Raw genomic sequence first — 22891 nt, forward strand, 5'->3', positions numbered from 1 at the left:
CGCCTCGAGCCCCCTGTTTGTCCAGTGTTGGGATATTCTTAGTGTCCTCTACCGTAAAGACAAACAAAATATTTGTTCAGCATTTTTGCCATTTCCATGTTTCCCACCATTAATTTCCCGGTCTCATCCTCTAAGGGACCTACGTTTGACTTAGCCACCCTTTTTCTTTTTATATAACGATAGAAACTCTTGCTATCTGTTTTTATATTTTTTGCTAATTTATTTTCATAATCTATCTTCCCTTTCTTAATCAATCCTTTAGTTACTTTTTGCTGCCTTTTGAAGACTTCCCAATTTTCTATCCTCCCACTAAGTTTGGCTACCTTATATGTCCTTGTTTTTAGTCGGATACTGTCCTTAATTTCTTTACTTAGGCACGGATGGCTGTCATTTCTTTTACACCCTTTTTTCCTCAGTGGAATATATTTATTTTGAAAGTTGTAAAATAACTCCTTCAATGAACACCACTGCTCATGTACCATCTTACCCTTTAATCTATTTTCCCAGTCCACTTTAATCAATTCCGCTCTCATACCATCATAGTCTCCTTTATTCAAGCTCAGTACGCTTGTTTGAGAACCAACCTTCTCACCCTCTAATTGGATATGGAATGTAACCATGTTATGGTCACTCATTCCAAGGGGATCCTTAACTAGGACATTATTAATTAATCCTGGCTCATTACACAGGACCAGGTCCAAGGTTGCTTTCCCCCTTGTAGGATCAGTTACATACTGCTCAAGAAATCCATCCCTAATACACTCAATAAACTCTTCCTCAAGGCTGCCCTGCCCAATTTGATTTGTCCAGTTAATATGATAGTTAAAATCCCCCATAATTATAGCTGTTCCCTTATTACATGCCCTGACTATTTCCTGATTAATACTTCTTCCAGCAGAGTTGCAACTATTAGGAGGTCTATATGCTACGCCCACTAGTGTTTTTTTCCCCTTATTATTCCTTATCTCTGCCCAAACTGTTTCATTATCCTGATCCTTTGTCCCAATATCATTTCTCTGTATTACAGTGATTCCTTCCTTTACTAACATAGCCACCCCACCTCCCCTTCCTTCCTGCCTGTCCTTCCTGATTGTTAAATAACCTGGCATATTTAATTCCCAGTCGTTGTCACCCTGCAGCCATGTTTCTGTAATGGCCACAAGATCATACCCATACGTAGTTATTTGTGCCGTTAACTCGTCCATTTTGTTTCTTGTGTGTTCTATTGATATAACAGCATTTGAGGCATGGTGGCAATATTTGAAGAAATGGCAATGTTTCTGTTTCAGGTTTCTTGTGGTCTATAACCCCACAGACCAGGACCGCATCTCTATGGTAACAGTGCAAACAAATTCATACAAAGTAAGAGTGCTAACTGCTTCAGGGCAACCGGTGGAGGCCCAGATTAGTGCAGTTTGGGACAAACCCACCACAGCTTCCAAAGAAGTATTCCAGGTGGGGTATATTTTCTTTTCTTCATTACTTACCAATTTTTTTGCTCTTTCTCCTTTCATTGCTTGCTACGGTGTGGATCCTTGGGTACCAGACACCCTCTGGTACCTTGCTCAAGTAGCCATTAAATCCACGTGCACTTTAATGGTGAATGTTGGCAGGCTATTCAACTGCAAATGGTGTTACAGAAAGATCTGATCCAGTCTTCATCCGGGGTTGGGAAGAATTGTTCTATTTGTTGTGTGTAATGCAATTGTAAACATGTTCTTTTTGAATGCATTTATGATGTTGCTACATACAGCTGCCAGAGCAGTTCTTCATGTTGGTGTCCTCACATGCCTGCTTCAGTTAGGAGCTGTGGATAGTCATAAGGAGTGGGAACCCTGGATGATCTTTCCCCTTCCTAATGCAAGAGCACTGAAGCCAGTTGTAGCATCCCTGTTGCTGCCCCAGCAGTGTTGAGCAAACTCAGCACAGACCAGTAATTGAAACTGGGATCTTCCTGGTCTGTGTGGCTCAGCTACTCAATGGATAAACTGACTCAGCCATCTGATTTTCTATTATTATATTTTTATTACACTTCTGTGTCAACTTTTCCATTATAAATTCCTATTCCCACATTTATCATGGAAACTGCCTATGTCAAATTCTTGTCATGTTCTAATTATACACTCCTGCCAGTGGTGCTGCTCTGGTGCCTCAGTTTTGCATTTCCCAGCTCTTCAGCCTGTACTGCAGAGAAACTCCTATGCTGCAGCCAATTGTGCTTCCCAATTTGCTCCAACTTTTGCTATTTAAGTAATAATATTAGTCAAGATATATTAAAATAAGGACAGAACGTATGACTTTAAAATGGAGACTGAATTATGTCTGCATTCCCTTGTCCAATTGTCCCCCCCCTTGACCTGAAGACTACACTTATCTCGACTCCCCTGTGTAACACCATGAGATATTGACTGGTATAGTTTTAAATTGGAAGTACTAGAAGAACATTCTACAGTCAGTAGTTAGTAAAACAAAGTAGCAAGTTCCTAGATACAATATTTCACATAGTATCTTGCAATTTGCATTGTAAAAACAAAATAATAGTGATGTGGTAAAGTGGTCTAAATCAGAAATATTTCACTCCAGCCTAACTTGAAGTTCTAAGTTACGATACTATTCAGTTACTAAATTACTGAACTCTATTCCTGACTTTTTCATGTAATGGATTTTTTTTAAACAATGTGACTTTCCTTTTTTCACTGTTTTACATTGGTTTACAAATTGTTTCAGCAGTTGTACTTTTTATTTAGATGCTTAGATTGATGCATTAAAAGAGAAGGAAAGTCCAAGGTAGTACTATTGATGCAAGTTATTCCCCAATTTTATATACTAAAGTGAAATACTCATGAGAGTTTTATTTGCTGGTGTGAAGCCCCTTGAGTCATGTTTTTCCTCCCTGCTAGGCTATACCGTTTGATATCTGCAACGCAACTTTGAACAGTGGTTCTGTTAGAAGGAATGGGAGCTACAACGTCAGCCCACCCTCAAAGCTAATCCCAGCAGACCCCAAGAAACCACGCTAGCATCTGGGAAATCTGCATCTCCAGCTAATAGTGTGGTTTCCTGGGATCCCAGAGCTCTGGATTAACTCTCTCTGATTCAATTTCTCAGTTACAATTGTTTTCAGTGGAATTGCTCTGAACGCACAGGGATCCTGTTCTTCTAGCTGGGGAACACTACATAGTGCAGAGGGACCTAACAAGTTGAATATCAACCTTATATAGGGCTGGAGCTACTGTATTTGAAGTACCATATGAACATTAAAATTAATAAGCATATTGGTAGAATTAGTCCAAATTGAGGGTATACTCTTGATATATTTTCCTTTTTTTTATTCTTCCAACAGGTTTCCTTTCTGGCACAGATATCAGCCATAGGATTGGGGCTGTACCAGTTAGTGGAAGCTCCAGATGTCAAAACTGTGCTCGCTGATTACACTGTGTACCTGAATGGAAGAGAGGAATTGAGCACAGACAGTGCCTTCAAGATCAATGTGTTGAAAAGCTCCACTGGTGATATCACTATTGAAAATTCAAATTTGAAAGCTTGGTTTTCGGGGACTAAAGGATTCTTGGAGGTAAAAGATTGTAGAAATTTGTTTCTTTGTTTTGTACGCAACTGCAACTATTACTCTAATTCATTAAACCTCCACATACAAATGAATGGGCCACCTAATAACAGCTGGCTGTTACTACTTTGCTCTCTCGTATCGGATTTATATTAGCAAACAGAAGCCAAATCCATGCATGATTGAACTCCTGACTTACTTTTTACTCCCACCTTTTTCCTTTGTGGAAGTTATTTTTATTCTTGTGCTAGGTCACTGAAGCAATCTTGGGTATTAGCCCACCATAGCCATATTTAACTTGGCCACTAGCATGTACCAACTCCTTGTTTTAAAAGTTGCTTTGAATGTCATAGATCGTTCCCAATGACTGATTCTCATGACTGATGTCTCAGTTGTCTTCCATTGTTGCAGCTTTTCAAAGTATGAAATTTGGTCCAAACTTAACGCAAGGGCTCAACACGACCATTGCATTTTCTGGAAGGTTATCTTTGGTTCCAAGATGTAGAAGCTTAGTTTCTCTAGATGTAAACAGAAGCACGGTTCTACTCCCAGTCAGATAGGGAAGTGATTGTTTGCATGAATGTTCTCAGGTACGTCCCCAAAAAGTGTCCCAGTCAGGCAGTTGGTAATACTTTCCCAAACTGGCCACAGAGAATAAAAGTCACTTTTGAATGAGGGCAGAGAGGTTACCTGTCCTGCTAACTTTCATTCTCTGTGGGAGCCACCTTTACTTCACACCTCTGTTCAGCATCAGTGGCACTGATGATAAAATCTATTTTCTTTCACTCTATTTCACTACTTACACATTTCTTAAACCGGTTTCCAGGAAGTGACAAGAGTAGTCCAAACTGAATTGAGTTCAGATATTCTTTCCATTTGAGGAAGAATCTTGCTTCTGCTTGCAACTTCCCCGAAAGTTCAGGTGAAATTATGGAGAAGAAGCAGAATTTTTCTGCATCATAATGGTGTGTCAGTGCACTAATCTGCTGTACCGCCAGGCTGCCTTTTTTCTTTGCAAACATGGTCATCTGCTGATAGAACAGTTATGGCTTACTCCATTGTCCTAAAGTCTTAGAAACTGAGAATACTGGTAGAGAAATTCAACATTGCATCTCCCGTTTTTTGGACAAAAAATGAAGTATTCGGGGACGAATTTCAGATTGCGAACTCCCACACTACCCCGGAAGTGCTGAAATGGAAGCCGGTAACTTCTAGGTGTGCAGGACGCCCACATGAAACCGTTTTTAGGCGACCTGCATATGCAAAATGGGGTTCTAGGACACCAATTGAAATTCTTCTACATATGGGCAGAGCTTTTGTCATGTATGCTCCACCTAGTTGTTCCGGGTCTCGAATGGCATAATCAGTGGTTCTTGAAGAAGGAGGCTGTTCAAAAAATGCCAAAAAAACATCTTAGTTGTTACATTTCTGGAGAGCCTGGGTGATCAGGAGTGCTCCTCCTGTCTCCACAAAAATACTGTGGGTCGTTATCGGCCCAGGCCTGGCCCTCACCCCTCCACTTTGCCTTCACCTCTCCCCTCCGCCACTCCCTCCCCACCCTCTCCAGATCTACCTTCAGGCCAGCTCTGCATTCGAGATGGCTAGAATTGGTCAGGCTCCTGCCGGTGAGCTGCACCAGGATGCCTAATTGACATCACAGCTCATCTGTTTAAAACAAGTGAGGCCAGAGGCCTAATTTGGTTTTGGTCGCAACTCCAATTTCTCGGCCACTGAGTTTTATAAAGACTTTAGTTTATCTCCTGTGGCATTGTATATGGTAATTCAGAAAATAGTAATTCTCTTACCTGTGTCTCATGTCTTTGTGTTGCAGCTTCTCTCTGTCTGTTTCGTTTCTGCATCCACGGGCCCGATATTACCAGGGCGGCGGGGGGGTGGGGGGGGCGATTGGGCGCGTGAGTAACACACCCGGTGAAATCAGTCTGCCCTGAATGCAGTCGCAGGCTAATTGGATCCACTCACCTCTTGTTCCGTGTTCCCCGCTGCGGAGCTGCGCGGCGGGCGGACTGCGCATCCGCTGTAAGGTCTGTCAGCTGGAGGAGCTCTATTTAAAGGGGCAGTCCTCCACTGACTGATGCTGCAAGAAATAGGAAAAATTACAGCATGGAGCAGCCCAGGGGGAAGGCTGCTCCCAGGTTTAATGATGCCTCACTACAGGTATTATTGGATGGGGTGAGGAGGTTGGGGAGGACAGAGATCTTCCCCCCGGCAGGCGGGAGGAAGCAGCCTGCCTCTGCCACCAAGAAGGCCTGGCTCGAGGTGGCAGAGGAGGTCACCTGCACCACCAACATATCGCCCACCTGCATACAGTGCAGGAGGCGCTGCAATGACCTAAGTAGGTCAGCCAAAGTGAGTACACTTACTCATTCCCCTACACTCCATCTGCCACATCACTGCCCCCACCCCACATCTCCTTCTGCACTGCCAACACTACTCTGTCACATCACCCCTCACACCCACTCAAACCTCATCATCTTACCTGCACTTACTCACCTCGCCAGTACTCATCCCACCACTACCACTCAACCCAATCCGGGAGCAGCTCGGCATGAAGGAGGCTGCAGATGTCCACGACTACATGTCGAGTGACTGTGAGCCTCTGTGTGCACTGCTGCTCAGAGAGGTCCAGGAAGCTGAGCCTCTGTCTGTGGACCCTGTGGCGAGGGTAGTGCCCACTGTGACACATCTCTTTCTGCGGTTGCCCTCCCTCCTGCTGTGCAGGTGGATGTGTCACAGCACTGTGTTGTGGAGCTCCACGTGTCAGAGGTGGACGGCGTGGCCGGCAAGGCTGGTGATGCAGTTCACCCTCCAAGGAGGTCATGACTGCATCTACGGCGGCCCCCATCCGGAAGATGTACATCTGAGGGGGTCTGCAAGGTAGGTACATGTGTCTGGACCCCGGGGTAAGTGTGCAAGTTGGTGAATTTGATTGTTAGGAGGGTGGTGGAGGCCAAACTTTGTCCAAAGTGACAGAGTGGCCTCCTGCAATGAGTGAGGTTCCCCCCCCCCGACAACCACCTGTCAAATGGACCTTTGCAGCTGCCACCGGCTGTTGGCTGCAACACGTCTATTTGAACTGAGAGTGTTTCCCCCAGTACGGGAAACAGTCCCAGTTGTTTGTAAAATCCCAACCTTCCTGAAATATCTCCTTAATCAGGTCTGTAAACAACCTGAAATACCTAAATAAATAGCTTAAGTTGCACCCCGCTGGCTTTAATTGCCGGTGGGAGTCCCACATGCGGGGGCTGCGCACGCATGTCTGTGCGTCTGTGGGAAACCTGGAAGTGGGTGGGTTGGAGCCAGGCTCCCGACCCGCCCCGGGATTCCCCGATTTTCGGAGCCCCCCTGCCAGGAACGCACCCGATCGCGGGTGCTAAAATCGACCCCCATATCTCTCTTTCTCTTCTGCTTCCCTTTCCTTAACTCTTTTTATTTCTTCCTCTGTCCTGTCTTTCTGTCTTTTTCTTTTCTTTCAGGTGGGTGGTGTAGCATGGTGTGGAGGGAAAGGTGCCACCATCAGTTTAGGCTGCATTTGGGGTAGGGTTGCAGGGAAAATGTGGTCCTCAACAGCTCCCATACTATCTCCTCATTCATTACTTGTACTCCCTTTTTTACAAATTAAAATAACATTAAGTGAAGAAAAATATTCTCTCTCTCACACATCTCTCTCTTTTGCACGCACCTCTCTCTCATACACATTTCTCTTAATCCAATAAGTCAGTCAGGCAACAAAGTGCTGCAAGAAGGCTGAAAAGACAGAAGAATACACAAAAATGAGGTTCTGCCCTGTGTTATTGGGCAGGATGCAGAGAATTATTCTGGCTGTCAAGTAAGACACCCAATCTAAGTGTGGCGTGTCCTTTATGTTGTATAATACGCAAATGTAAGTTGTACTGATTGAACTTGGTCTCTCGTCATCACAGTTTCTCTAAGATTCACCTTACTGTGAAATAAAACTGTTTAATGATTTGAAACCAAACCTTGACCATCTAGTGTTAACTTGGTATGCCTTCAGAGACATTGAAAAAATATGTGTGAAAAACATGGCAATCCAGTCATTATTTTACAACAACAAGTAGATATTAGGCATGTGAGCCAACTCCCATAGAAATAAAACACTCAGACCAATTAGGGGAGTGAGAAGGTATCTATAGCAGATCTAAATTTGTAACACTTTCATTCTTCATTTTTTGTTAATTCATTCAAAAGCTGGTATTTATGCTTTTGAGAACAAAATCTATTATAGATATATGTCAAAGTTAGATCTGAAATTTTAATGTATCATATGCGTAGTCAATGGAAACAAATTAAATCAATGTTAAATTAAAAGATGTGCAGTGGAATGGATTGTAAGATCATGTTGAATTTTACTGAGGTCTCTGTGTAGATCAAGTCACCAATAATTTGTTCTTTAATGATTTTTCTAATGGATCTATTTCATTGCACAACTAGAAACCATCTGCACTTTCTTAAAATATCTTATAGTCTTGAATTAAATTGGGTTACTTTTTTCAGCAATAAATTTTACTGATTGCCCAAAGGACAATATAAGGAGCCAATAAAGAATAAACTATGATAGGTAATAGAACAAGCTAAACCAATTTCTGCTCTTATAGATATACAGGAAAAGTAAGACCATCTAGCCTTGTAGCATAGTACTGCTGCATTCCAGTAGTCACTGGTTCAATCATGAATACTCCCTTGTATGTCCCCAGCACATGTACAGTGAGTTTTATGACTTTTGAAGAAGAACATTTGACCAGCAGCCAGTTCTCTTGTTATTGATTATTGGTCAAGAATGTTATGTCTTTGGTATAAGAGTCCATGGAGGAACTTGTAACCAATTTGCTTATCTGTCACAAATGTAGGTGGTTACATGGAGATGAAACCCAAAAAGGGATTTAAATGGGGAAAAATAGTATTAAATTAAATTTTAGAATGATTTAAGTAATAATATATCCAAATTCCTTTTTTTTGTATTAGAAAATAAACACCAAGGATGATGAGAGAGAGCATCAGATAAATATTCAGTTTTGGTGGTATGGAACTACAAGTAACCGGGATAAGAGTGGTGCCTACCTCTTCTTGCCTAATGGAGAAGCCAAGGTAAAACAAACGTCTTTTATTCAATAAAAGGGAAATACTGTGGATGCTGGAATTCTGAAACAAAAACAGAAGTTGCTGGAAACACTCAGCAGGTCAGGCAGCATCTGTGGAGAGAGAAACAGAGTTAACGTTTCAGGCCGATGACCTTTGATCAGAACTGGAAGATGTTGGAGATAAACAGCTTATAAGCAAATACAGATCCAGGGAAAGGGGGACAGGGAAAGGATAAAAGGTGGAGGGCAGGAGTGATTAAAAGATTAAAGGAATGATGGTGCAAGGCATAAGGAGGTGATAATGGGACAAACATGGAAAAAAAGGATGTGTCCAAAGGAGGTTTAAATTATTACAGAATGTCCAAGAGAAAATGAGAGCAGTGGTTAAGATCTAAAGTTATTAATCTCAATGTTAAGGCTGTAAAGTGCCTAATGGAAAGATGAGGTGCTGTTCATGTCTACATTTTGTTCTTTCCCTGCCCCCTTCCTCCCTGGCTCTGTTTTTGCTTAAAAGCTGTTTATCTCTAACATCTTCCAGTTCTATTGAAAGGTCATCGATCTGAAACGTTAACTCTGTTTCTCTCTCCACAGGTGCTGTCTGACCTGCTGAGTATTTCCAGCATGTTCTGTCTGTTATTCAGTGTTATCATTTGATAAGAAGTAAGCTTGTGTGTGGTTTGTGAAATTTCAGCTTTTAAAATTTTTGAAAATATTTTTTTTTATTCGTTCATGGGATGTGGGCGTCGCTGGCAAGGCCAGCATTTATTGCCCGTGAGAAGGTGGTGGTGAGCTGCCTTCTTGAACCGCTGCAGTCCGTGTGGTGACGGTTCTCCCACAGTGCTGTTAGGAAGGGAGTTCCAGGATTTTGACCCAGTGACGATGAAGGAATGGCAATATATTTCCAAGTCGGGATGGTGTGTGACTTGGAGGGGAACGTGCAGGTGGTGTTGTTCCCATGTGCCTGCTGCTCTTGTCCTTCTAGGTGGTAGAGGTCGTGGGTTTGGGAGGAGCTGTCAAAGAAGCCTTGGCGAGTTGCTGCAGTGCATCCTGTGGATGGTACACACTGCAGCCACTGTGCACCGGTGGTGAAGGGAGTGAATGTTTAGGGTGGTGGATGGGGTGCCAATCAAGCGGGCTGCTTTGTCCTGGATGGTGTCGAGCTTCTTGAGTGTTGTTGGAGCTGCACTCATCCAAGCAATTCAGATTGCTACTTTTGAACAAGCCTCCAATGTTTGGTCAAAATGAGTAGTTGTGGAATATAACATTCTTCTAGTGCTAATAAAAACTTCACATAAAATCTAGACTGTAGGGTGTGAAAGCTTTTTGATCTTTTTTGCAGCATTGCAGTTATTGGATTATACTAATTGCCAACTATTGAAACCTTGAAATGTAGCTATAGTCTGATCCAAATCATGACTGAACCAGTTTAGAGGAGTTGCTAATCCAAGTTTAGTTTGAATGACTTTAGTACAGTATTTCAAAGTATTTACATGGTTAATGCTCTAGGAAATTTTGACCATAACATAGTATTGATGTGCCAACTAACAATTGATATTTACCCCTCCTTTCCCTTTTCTCCTCCTCCACATGCTTTTTAACTAGCAGATACCAGCAGATCTCCCATGAAATTACTCACGGTAATTCAGTGGGGAAGAGAAGTCTGGGGATAAATGACCTAGGGTTCAGAAGGACTGGAGAGGAGGTTTAAGAATAGTAGGGCATGGAGACTGGCATTTTTGGGGCTGCTGGTATCTGGCAGTAGGCTTGTAGGAGAGAAGGCTCAGGAGAATGGGACTCAAACTGCCATAGCTCTTTTTGAACCAGGCTCCAAATCCTGCACCATGTTCCCATCCTTCAGTCTCCTCCTCGAACTACTTATGTGGTTTCCAAGTTTTTGTATAAAAATCAATTTCCTTAATCTTCAAAATAGTTCAGAAGAGAGAGATTTTTTGATTAAGATCATTTCGAACAAAAAATCTGAATTTAATTTACATTGAGCATTAAGCTGTTTAATTTGAATTGGATAATAGCTGAAGAATTATATGTGGTAGCTACTTGATCTTTCATAGTGTTCCTCATGATCAAAATGAAAAATTAAAATTTGTGTCTGTCTCTCTTCATGTAACTGCCTGTATACTTGATGCCCACTATATAATTCCTTACGTCTTCCTCTCTCGTTCTTTTTGTCTACCAATGTTTCTATATCCCTCAATTTGGCTCAATAACTCTCATCTCTGGTTGTGGTTTCAAACTCATGCCAGGCCTTAAGTGTATAATCTAGGCTGACACTGCAGTGCAGTATTGAGAGAGTGCTACGTTACTAGAGGTGCCATGTTTTGAATGAGATGTTTGACTGAGGCCCATTTGTTATTCAAGTGGAAGTTAAAAGATCTCATCAGACTACTCAAGTATGAGTAGAATTGTCCTGGTTAACATTACTCACTCAATCTTTCTAACTAAAATTTAAAATGAACTGGTCCTTCATCTCATTGCTGTTTGTGGAATCTTGTTGAGTGTGTTTCCCTACAGGGTAGTGCTTACTGCACTTCAAATTAATTTATATATAGTTCTTTGAGATATTTCTAATAGGCATAAGGGCCTAAATTTTAACTTGGAAGAATTTGGGAGTTGGGGGCGGGGTGGCAGTAAAAATTTTTTAAAATCTAAAACTCAACCTCAACTCGCCTCCAACCTGCCCGTTTTAACGGAGGCGGGACAAGGGGCAGGCGATCAACCCGCTCTTAGGAGGCGGGTCGGTCAGTGAAAGCTTTCAAGGAGGCTGCAGGCTTCCATTTTTACAGCTCTTTTATTTTTAACCCCTGGGGGCCGTGATTCCTGGGCCTTCTGCATTACACCACGTGAGAGGAGGCAAGAAGGCCCGAAACTGCAGGTAAGTGCCTCCCCCAGGCTCAACAAGCCTACCTGCAACGACCATTCCCCCCTCCACCCCGATGACTCTCGACTCCGACACCCCCACCAATATCTAAGACTTACCTTCTCACATCCGCTTCCTTCCTCTTCTCCTGTTCGACTGATGGCCAGCCTGTCAATCAGGCTGGCCTGTCGGGGGGAAACGGACAAAAAAAAACAAAAGACGTCCTATTTCAAAATTGTAAGGACGTCCGGGAGACCTGTACTTTCAGGTTTCCCGTCAGGAATCCCCCCCAAAAAAGCGCAGACAGAGCATATCTGGCACACAACTGGTTTGCCCATCCTTCACCAGATCTGGCTGGACCACATCAATCGTTGTCAGACCTCATTCTCTTTTGCCAAAACCGCCCACAGCTCCAGGATCATCCTGGAGAGCAAAGATAACCCTGGCTTCTTTTCTCCAATGCCAAGTGTCTCCTTAAATCCCTCTCTCTTGTCCCCTCTACTCTCATCTTCATCAACGAGTTTGAGGAGCTCGTGGGCTTCTTTGTCACTTAAGATTAAGACCATTCCTTCAATTGCCTCTACTGCTTCCCCCTTCCCCTTGTCAACCAAGCCAACAACCACCCCCCCCCCCAACCCCGTTCCCTCTGCTCCAGCACTGATTTGGTGTCTTTCTCTAGTTTGTCTTCTATCTCTCCTCATGCCCTGTTTGAGCTCATCTTGTCCATGAGATCCACATCCTGCTCCCTTGACCCCATTCCCACTAAACTGCTGACTACTCCCTTTCCTGGCCCACATGTTAGCTGACATTGTAAATGGTTCCACCTTCTCAGATACTGTATCCTCCCTTTCAAAACAGCTGTCATCACCCTTCTCCTCAAAAACCCCACCTTTGTCCTTGAAAACCTGCACCTCCATTTCCAACCCCCCCTTTCCTCTCCAAAGTTCTTGAAAGAATTGACACATCTCAAATCCGTGCCGATTTTACCTGCAGCTCCGGGCTCGATTTTAGCACCGGCGATTGGGGGAGGGGGGTGGGGGCGGCAAAAATCGGGGATTCCCGGGGCGGGTCTGGAGCCCGGCTCCAACCCGCCCACTTCCGGGTTCCCCAGTGACGCGCTGACATGCGCGCGCAGCCCCCGCATGTGGGACTCCCGCCGGCAATTAAAGCTGGCGGGTTGCAGCTTAAAGTAATTGAACAGGTACTTCAGGTCGTTTACAGACCTGATTGACCTGATATTTTAGGAGGGATGGGATTTTGAAATTAACTGAGACTGTTTCCTGTACTGGGGGAAACACTCCCAGTTCAAATGGACGTGTTGCAGCCATCAGCCTGTGGCAGCTGCAAAGGTCCGTTTGACAGGTGGTGGGGGGGGAAGGCCCTCACTCATTGCAGGAGGCCACTCTGTCACTTTGGACAAAGTATGGCCTCCACCACCCTCCCCCAACAATAAAATTCACAAATTTGCACACTTACCCCGGTGTCCAGACACATTTACCTACCTTGCGGACCCCCTCAAACGTACATCTTCTGGATGGGGGCTGCCGCTGCAGTCATGACCTCCTCGGAGGGTGAACAGCATCACCAGCCTCGCCGGCCACGCTGTCCACCTCTGACACGTGGAGCTCCACAACACAGTGCTGTGACACATCCACCTGCACAGCAGGAGGAAGGGCAACGGAAGAGAGAGATGCGTCGCAGAGGGCACTACCCTCGGCACAGGGTCTACAGACCAAGGCTCAGCTTCCTGGACCTCTCTGAGCAGAGCAGCAGTGCACATGGAGGCTCAGAGTCACTCGACATGTAGTCGTGAACATCTGCAGCCTCCTTCATGCCGAGCTGCTCCCGGCTGGCCCGAGCACCATCTTCTTACCTGTCGCTGTCAAAGTCACCACTGCCCTCAACAACTTCTCCGCATCCTTCTAGGGTGCCACCGGGGACATCGCCGATGTATTTGTCGCCTGCACAAAAGAGCCCTGCAAATACACCTACACTCACTTTGCAGTGACACAATGGGTGGCATCAGTTGTGGGTCTTCATAGTGATCCTCAGGAAAGGGCATTATTGCACAAACCAGACAAGATTCGCAAAGACGTGGCAGTAGTGGTGACAATATAATATGTTATGTGAGTTGATCAGAAATTAAATATAGGTAAACACTATGACAAACCCTTAAACACCCTTGTGCATCCCCTTCATGCTCACGACACGTTTGCCTTACGCTTCCTACTGCACATATGTGATGGATGCCCTGTGGCTGCAGCACAGGTAGTGGCAGGTTGAGTGAGGCTGACCGTGAAAGAGATGCATGAGAGGGTGAGTATGAGATAGAGCCATGAGATTGTATGAGGATTGGGTTGAGTGGTAGTGGTGGGATGAGTACTGGCGAGGTGAGTGAGTGCAGGTAAGATGAGGATGAGCTTTGAGTGAGTGTGAGGAGTGATGTGATAGAGTAGTGTTGGCAGTGCAGAAGGAGATGTGGGGTGGGGGCGGTGATGTGGCAGACGGAGTGTAGGGGAATGAGTAAGTGTACTCACTTCGGCTGACCTACTTAGGTCATTGAAGCACCTCCTGCACTGTATGCAGGTGGGCGATATGTTGGTGGTGCAGGTGACGACCTCTGCCACGTCGAGTCAGGCCTTCTTGATGGCAGAGACAGGCTGCTTCCTCCCGCCCGCCGTGGGGAAGATCTTTGTCCTCCCCCTCCTCCTCACCCCATCCAATAATACCTGGAGTGAGGCATCATTAATCCTGGGAGCAGCCTTCCCCCTGGGCTGCTCCATGCTGAAATTTTTCCTATTTTCTGCAGCATCAGTCAGTGGAGGACTGCCCCTTTAAATAGGGCTCCTCCAGCTGACAGACCTGCTGCGCATGCGCAGTCCGCCTGCCGTGCAGCTTACCAGCGGGAAACCCGGAAGCACAGGTAAGTGGCTCCAATTAGCCTGCGATTCCGTGCAGAGCACACTGATTTCACCGGGCGCGTTACGCATGCACCCAGTCGACACCCCCGCTGACAACCCGCCGTCCTGCTAATATCGAGCCCTTCATGTTTGAATCTCTCCAATTAGGTTTATACCCCTGCTGCAGCACTGAAATGGCCCTAATCAAAGCTATAAATGCCATCTTCTGCGACTGTTACCATGGGGCATTATCGCTCCTCGGCTCTTTGACTTCTCTGTAGTCTATGACGTGGTCAACCGTTCCATCCTCCTCCAGATGCGTTAGTTATAACTTTCCAAAACTCTCTAGGTCTGGGAGTTGTGCCTTTAGATTGGAAAATTGTAAATATCATCATTATTTAAGAAGGTACGGAGGGAGAAACCAGGAAACTACAGACCTGTTAGTTTAACGTCAGTTATGAGGCAGTTAGTGGAAGTTATCATCGGGGACAGAGTGACTGAGCACTCGTACAAGGATGAGCTGATCAAAGAGAGTCAGCATGGCTTTGTGAAGGATAAGTCACATCTGGTGGATAGGGAAGTTAATCTATGGATGTTGTCTAAATGGACTGCCAGAAGACATTTGATAAGGTTCTGCATAAGAGATTTAGCAAAAATGAGAGCGCATGGAATTGGAGATAACCTTGTGACATGGGTTAGTAATTGGTTGGGAGGCAGGAGACAGAGAGTAGCAATGAAGGGAATGTACTCTGATTGGCAGAATATGACAAGTGGTGTTCCCCAGGGATCTGTACCGGGGCCTCAGTTTTTCAAGATATATGTATTAATAACTTGGATGAAGTAATAGAGAGCTGTATATCCAAGTATGCAGATGACACCAAGTTAGAAGGCACAGTAAGTTGTGTGGATGGGAGCAGGAAGTTGTAAAGGGACATAGAACATAAGAAATAGGAGCAGAAGTAGACCATACAGCCCCTCGAGCATGCTCCGCCATTCAATAAGATCATGCCTGATCTTCAATCCCAACTCCACTTTCCTGCCCAATCCCTATATCTCTTGATTCCCTTGGTGTCCAAAGATCTCAGTCTTGAATATACTCAACAACTGAGCATCTACAAAGCCCTGTGGGGTAGAGAATTCCAAAGATTCACAACCCTCTGAGTGAAGAAATTTCTCCTTATCTCAGTCCTACATGGACGACCCCTTACCCTGAGACTATGCCCCCAAGTTCGAGACACTCCAGTCAGGGGAAATAACCTCTCAGCATCTACCCTGTCAAGCTCCTCAGAATCTTGTATGTTTCAATGAGCAAAACTGTGGCAAATTGAGTTCAATGTGGGGAAGTGTGAGGTCATCCACTTTGGATCTGAGAAAGACAAATGGCAGGACTGTCGTATGAGGAGAGATTGGGTCGACTCGGCCTGTATTCACTTGAGTTTAGAAGAATGAGAGGGGATCTCATTGAAACATATAAAATTCTGATAGGGCTAAACAGACTGGATGCAGGGATGATGTTTCCCCTGGCTGGGGGGGGGGGGCAGAACGAGGGGTCACAGTCTCAGGATATGGGGAAGGACATTTAGGATGAGGAGAAATTTCTTCACTCAGATGGTGGTGAACCTGTGGAATTCTCTACCACAGAAGGCTGTGGAGGCCAAGTCACTAAATATATTTAAGAAGGAGCTAGATAGATTTCTAGACACAAAAGGCATCGATGGGGTATGGGGAGAGAGCGGGAATATGGTTTTGAGATAGAGGATCAGCCATGATCATATTGAATGGCGGAGCAGGCTCGAAGGGCCGAATGGTCTATTCCTGCTCCTATTTTCTCTGTTTCTAAGACAAATCAGAATGTTTTCTTAATGGCAAGAAGCTAGGAACTGTGGAGGAGCAAGGGGATTTGGGTGTCCAGGTGCACAAATTACTAAAAACTAGTGCACAGGTACAAAAAGGATTCAAAAAGCCTAATGTACTGTTGGTCTTTATCTCAAGGAGGCTGGAATACAAATTATGAGGAAAAATTGCACAAAATTTGAAATTAACCAGCAAAAGGAGGTCTATATCCTTGTACTCCTGGGCTGGATTTGAACTCTAACTTAAATAGTTGTTTCAGTACAGTATAGCAGAATCATTGCACTTGAAACTAAATCAAAATTGCCATCTATTTTCATTTGACAACGGGTGTACCTTATCCATTTTATTTGAGATTCTTGATACACATAAAAAGAGTCATTTTCTCCAAGTTGGGACTGGTTTCTCAAGAAGTGTGGCCCGCTCCACGTCAAATAATACTAGAAGGATGGCTACTATTTTAATATGCTATAGACCCTTTTCATAAAGTTTTCTAATATAAAATGCATTTCCAATAGTTCTCTCACTAATTAAGCACCCATATAAAAGAACCATTTGCAATGAGCCATCCTTTAAGGGCTCACAAAAGATACATTTTAATTGTTCACATTTGCAGCAATGCGCATTGTACATTGCTAAACAAATTCAGTTTATGAATTTCATAAGACTCACTGTAAAATCCTGAGGGGTTTTTCAAAGTATGTTCTGCAATGAGGCAAAAATTACATCATAAGAATTCCATGAGGTGTCACAATGGATGAAGCTTAATGGATATTTAAATTTGAAACCATCTTAATGTAATGTGAGCTATTATGTAATAGCAAGCATTATGTAATAGAAAAATAGCATTTATGAGTACTTGCAAAGCATAAAATGTTTTGAAAAAGCTTTGCTTTCATTGTTGGTACACTTCAACTTTGCAGATATTCCCTGCACACACTGGTCACACACGTGACCAGATAGATGATATAAATACCAAAGCTGATCAATGTTTACTTTATATTTTGAAATCTGTTTTGAATTTGATATTTAGTTCCATGTTTAAGTACAGTGCAGACAAAATAATTTGCAGCAATAATTTTAGCTTCCATTTACCGTAGTTAATGCTGACAACTTGTATCTGAAATGCTATGAAAAATATTGGGCCCGATGTTACCAGGGCTGCGGGTTCTTGGCGGGGGGGCTATCGGGCGCGTGGGTAACGCGCCCGGCAAAATTAGTCAGCCGCCCGCGCGATCGTAGCCCAATTGGATCCACTTACCTTGTCCTCTGGGTTCCCCACTGCTGATCTGCGCGTCGGGCGGGCTGCTCATGCGCAGTAAGATTTGTCAGCTGGAGGAGCTCTATTTAAAGGGGCAGTCCTCCACTGACAGATGCTGCAACAAATAGAAAAAATTACAGCATGCAGCAGCCCAGGAGGAAGGCTGCTCCCAGTTTAATGATGCCTCACTCCAGGTATCATTAGATGGGGTGAGGAGGAGGGGGAGGACAGAGATCTTCACCTCGGCGGGCGGGAGGAAGCGGCCTGCCTCTGCCACCAGGAAGGCCTGGCTCGAGGTGGCAGAGGAGGTCACCTGCACCACCAACATATCGCCCACCTGCATACAATGCAGGAGGCGCTCCAATGACCTCAGTAGGTCAGCCAAAGTGAGTACACTTACTTATTCCCCTACACTCCATCTGCCACATCACCGCCCCCACCCCACATCTCCTTCTGCACTGCCAACACTACTCTGTCACATCACCCCTCATCCCCATCTTACCTGCACCTACTCACCTCGCCAGTACTCATCCCGCCACTACCACTCAACCCAATCCTCATACAATCTCATGGCTCTATCTCATACTCACCCTCTCGTGCATCTCGTTTACGGTCAGCCTCACTCAACCTGCCACTACCTGTGCTGCAGCCACAGGGCATGCATCACATATGTGCAGTAGGCAGCGTAAGGCAAACGTGTCGTGAGCATGAAGGGGATGCACAAGGGTGTTTGAGGGTTTGTCATGGTTGTTACTTATATTGAATTTCTGACCAACTCACATCACATATTATATTGTCACCACTACTGCCATGTCTTTGCGAATCTTGTCCGGTTTGTGCAATAATGCCCTTTCCTGAGGATCACTATAAAGACCCACAACTGATGCCACCCATTGTGTCACTGCAGAGTGGGTGTAGGTGTATTTGCACGGCTCTTTTGTGCAGACAGCTGAGAGACGTCGGCGATGTCCCCGGTTGCACCCTGGAAGGATGCGGAGGAGAAGTTGTTGAGGGCATTGGTGACTTTGACAGCGACAGGTAAGAAGATGGTGCTCGGGCCAGCCAGGCACAGCTTGGCATGAAGGAGGCTGCAGATGACCACGACTACATGTCGAGTGACTCTGAGCCTCCGTGTGCACTGCTGCTCAGAGAGGTCCAGGAAGTTGAGCCTCGGTCTGTGGACCCTGTGGTGAGGGTAGTGCCCTCTGCGACGCATCTCTCTCTGCGGTAGCCCTCCCTCCTGCTGTACAGGTGGATGTGTCGCAGCACTGTGTTGTGGAGCTCCACGTGTCAGAGGTGGACGGCGTGGATGGCGAGGCTGGTGATGCTTTTCGCCCTCCAAGGAGGTCATGACTGCAGCTACGGCGGCCCCCATCCGGAAGATGTACATCTGAGGGAGTCTGCAAGGTAGGTACATGTCTCTGGACCCTGGGGTAAGTGTGCAAGTTGGTGACTTTGATTGTCAGGAGGAGGGTGGTGACAGAGTGGCCTCCTGCAATGAGTGAGGGTCTCTTTCCCCCCCCCACAGGCTGACAGCTGCAACACGTCCATTTGAACTGGGAGTGTTTCCCCCAGTGTGGGAAACAGTCCCAGTTTGCTTTAAAATCCCACCCCTCCTCACATAATCCCGTAATCAGGTCAGTTAATGACCTGAACAAGCACAGTAAATAGCTTCAAGTGGCATCCCGGCCCACTCCGGAATTCTCCGATTTTCGGAGCCCCCCCGCTAGGAACGCACCCGATAGCGGGTGCTAAAATGACGCCCATTGACTCTTTGCACTCACTACAAAAAAAAACTTGTTAAAAGTGACTGTCGTTTATGGGTAACCAAAATCTCCCAATGAAAGTAAAGGGTTAACTGTTTTTCACTCATTAAAACATTTTGAAGTCTCTGAATCCTTTCTGTCATTGCTCTTTTTAAAGTTGTTTTGCATTGAAAAAGAAAGGAGCTTGGAAAAATTAGATCAATCTGTTTTGCAGATAATTTCAAAACGCTTAGATAATTTCAGTCATACTAAATTTACAGGTCTCAAATTCTTTATTAGTGCCATTGGATTTAAAATCCATGCTGAACTGAAAAGGGCTTTTAGAAAAAGCTTAAAATATTAAACAAATCTGTCATGTAGCAATTATATATATTTGTGAACATTTATTGTGCTCCTTTTTTCTTCTGTTGTAGGTCACAGTCACTGCAAATTCTGTCACTAAGCATAGTTGATGTGATGATAAACAACACTGTTTTGAATTTGTCTTCCTCTATACAGATCAAGTTTTAACAACTAAGATTAATCCATCATTGTATGAACAGAGAACCATACATGTACCAGTGAGATAATCCCATGAGACAGAACAAACTTCCTTTAAATCACTTATATATGCATTGCTTTTTATGATTTAAACTTACAACAGAAAGTTAAAAACTGCTTTGCATAAATTATAGTAGCTGACTTGAGGTTTTTGTAGGTAAGTAACTGGACAAGCAACAACTATAATTGACAGTTTGATAGTCTTAGCAGAAGAAGCACCGGCCTCCAAATCTTATCAGGAAAAGCATTTGACACTTAAACATGTCTGCTCACATTGTCCAGAGTTTGCCATTACTAGGTCTGATTGCCAAATGGAATTTTTCATGGCATTGGATAAATCTAATTTCATAGGGAATTGGTTGGGGAGGATAAGGGAAACTGTTATGAAGAATATCGAGGATGTTCCCGATGGCTGGGGAGTCCAGAACCAGGGGTCACAGTCTCAGGATACGGGGTATGCCATTTAGAACCGAGATGAGGAGAAATTTCTTCACTCAGTGGGTGGTGAACCTGTGGAATTCTCGACTACAGAAGGCAGTGGAGGCCAAGTCATTAGATGTATTCAAGAAGGAGATAGATATATTTCTTAATGCTAAAGGGATCAAGGGATATGGGGAAAAAGCGGGAACAGAATACTGAGTTAGATGATCAGCCATGATCATTTTGAATGGTGCAGCAGGCCCGAAGGGCCGAATGGCCTACTCTTGCTCCTATTTTCTATGTTTCTATGTTTCTCCTTTTGGGCTGTTGCTCAGCATCCTATCCTCATGACTGGAGGATTTATGCCATGGATACAGCAATGGTGAAGGAAAAGAGAGGGTGAAGGCAAAATAAAAATATAAGACTTTACTATAGATTACTCCTCTGTGCATGTTATTACAAAAGCCTTTGGTTGAATTTGTAATTCATATAACTTTTAATGATTAATCTGTATTTCATGATGTCTTGACACAAAGATACAACATTTGAATTTGAGCATAGAATGTGATTTTCTCTGGCCTATTTTTATATACTTTATCCAGAAAAGAAAATCTTTTGTTAGCAGAGACAGCACTTCACAAACCCTGATAGGTACCTTGTGCATACGAAATGTACCCTGATGTGGTATGAGGGATTTAAACAATTCATGGATTTGACCGCATAACACATGAACAGAAAAGTCACCTGTTCCACCTGGTAGAATCATCACAGTGGGACATTTGGGGTGATTTTCAACTGCCGCCTGCCTGTTTCTCATCTGAAAAACGGGCAGCTGGTAGTTGTAAATTGCAGGGAGGCCATCTTAGCTGCCCCTTAGATGCCCAACTTGATGCAATTTTCAGGTGGGCCTGTAAATGAGCACAACAGCACGCCTGGCTATTTCTGGTGGGAAGCTGTTTAAATATGCTGATTGTAGGACCCCGACTGCAATTTTCAGGGACAAATGGGCGGAGCATACATCCTATATACTTGTTTATTTGTACCAGGTGTTGAAATGCCTAACCAGTGGTCCTTAAAGGGCCCGCTGGAGGCTGCCCAAAAAATGGCCAAAGAAATTTAAAATTTTTATTTTTATGGGGCCAGGAAGAGCAGGGGTGTTCCCTTGGGAAAAAAAAACTCCGACCCACTGCTGGGCTTTGTTAGCCCCACTCCCTGCGCGCCCGACCTGTTGCCAAGCTCAGCGTAGGATGCACGTTTGGCACCCGCAGCTCAATGGCGGCATTTAAATGAGGCCCGAACCTTAAAAATGGTTCCTTTGGGTGGGCAGTGCAGCCGCTCCTCTGACTTTGCAGCTCTACTATAAAATATTGCTATTACAGATTTAAAATTATAATTTTTTGAAAACCATAACTTGGTATAATTGCTGTTGACTGCAATTATCAAGTTTTTAACTTAAATTTTGTACATAGATGTTATCTGAGGATATTTGTAGAAGAATTAAGCAGATTTCAGTGAAGGTTATTTGGAATATGTTATGCCAGCACAGCAAAAGATTTTGACAGTCCGTAGACAAATAGAATTGTTAGCAAATAGCATACAGGACCATGTAATAAAATTCATCACTGGAAACATTGTTGTTGATGTTCACAATTATGAGTAAACATAATCTTATGGACACAGCCTATATTTCTGATTAATGCAGATTCTGTTTCAATTTAAAAGAAATGACTAACATGTAAGAACTGGATATAAATCTTGCTCTCACAAGATTTCCTACACTATAGGGCACCCCACTATAGGAAGGGTATGAATGCTTTGGAGAGGGTGCAGAGGGGATTTCCAGAATGGCACCAGGGATGAGGGACTCTGGTTATGTGGCGAGACGAGAGAAGCTGGGATTTTTCTCCTGAGAGCAGGGAAGGTTTAATAGAGGTGTTCAAAATTATGAAGGGTTTTGATAGTGTAGATGGGGAGAAACTTTTCACTGGCAGGAGGGTCAGTAGCCAGAGGACAGAGATTTGAGATAATTGGCAAAAGAACCAGGGGGGAGATGAGATGAAATGTTTTTACGCAGCAAGTGGTAATGATCTGCCTGAAAGAGTGGTGAAAGCAGATTTAATAGTAACTTTCAAAAGGGAATCAGATATATACTTATAAAGGAAAAAGTTGCAGGGCTGTGGGGAAAGAGAAGAGGTGTGGGACTAATTGGATAGTTCTTCCAAAGAACGATCCAATTAGTCCCACAGGCACAGGCACGCTAGGCCGAATGGCCCCCTTCTGTGTTGTAAGATTCTATGATTGTAAGATAAATTTAGATTAAAACTGGGCAGGTCAAATCACAAAAAATATTTTTTTTCTCCTTCAAACTTGGAAACTGTTTTAAAGTCTGAACTAAAAGTAACCAAAGCAGAAATTGCAACAACCAAGCAGATCTATCACTTTGTTTACAGACTCACAATTGTCTTGTAGTATAAATTGCATTCAAAAAATTGTTTTCAAGTTTTGTTTTTGTCTCTTTTGTGAGCTGTTTTGTTTTAACTGTTTAGTCATTTACAACAATATTTCATCAAGTATTTATATTGTAGTAGAATCACAG

The 22891-nt window shown here is 44.0% G+C and overlaps 1 protein-coding gene across 3 annotated transcripts in view; it reads left to right on the forward strand.

Annotated features, from left to right (window-relative positions):
- The window catches only part of man2a1 (mannosidase, alpha, class 2A, member 1), a 198463-nt gene that overhangs the window by 111629 nt on the left and 63943 nt on the right, over positions 1-22891 (forward strand). For all 3 annotated transcript variants that reach the window (XM_067982943.1, XM_067982942.1, XM_067982941.1), the window contains exons 13-15: positions 1290-1455; positions 3344-3574; positions 8567-8689. In XM_067982943.1, coding sequence (XP_067839044.1) covers positions 1290-1455; positions 3344-3574; positions 8567-8689 — 520 coding nt within the window. The remainder of the gene's footprint in view (positions 1-1289; positions 1456-3343; positions 3575-8566; positions 8690-22891) is intronic.

Source organism: Heptranchias perlo, chromosome 4 (genome assembly GCF_035084215.1).
Source record: "Heptranchias perlo isolate sHepPer1 chromosome 4, sHepPer1.hap1, whole genome shotgun sequence".
Classification (NCBI taxonomy): domain Eukaryota; kingdom Metazoa; phylum Chordata; class Chondrichthyes; order Hexanchiformes; family Hexanchidae; genus Heptranchias; species Heptranchias perlo.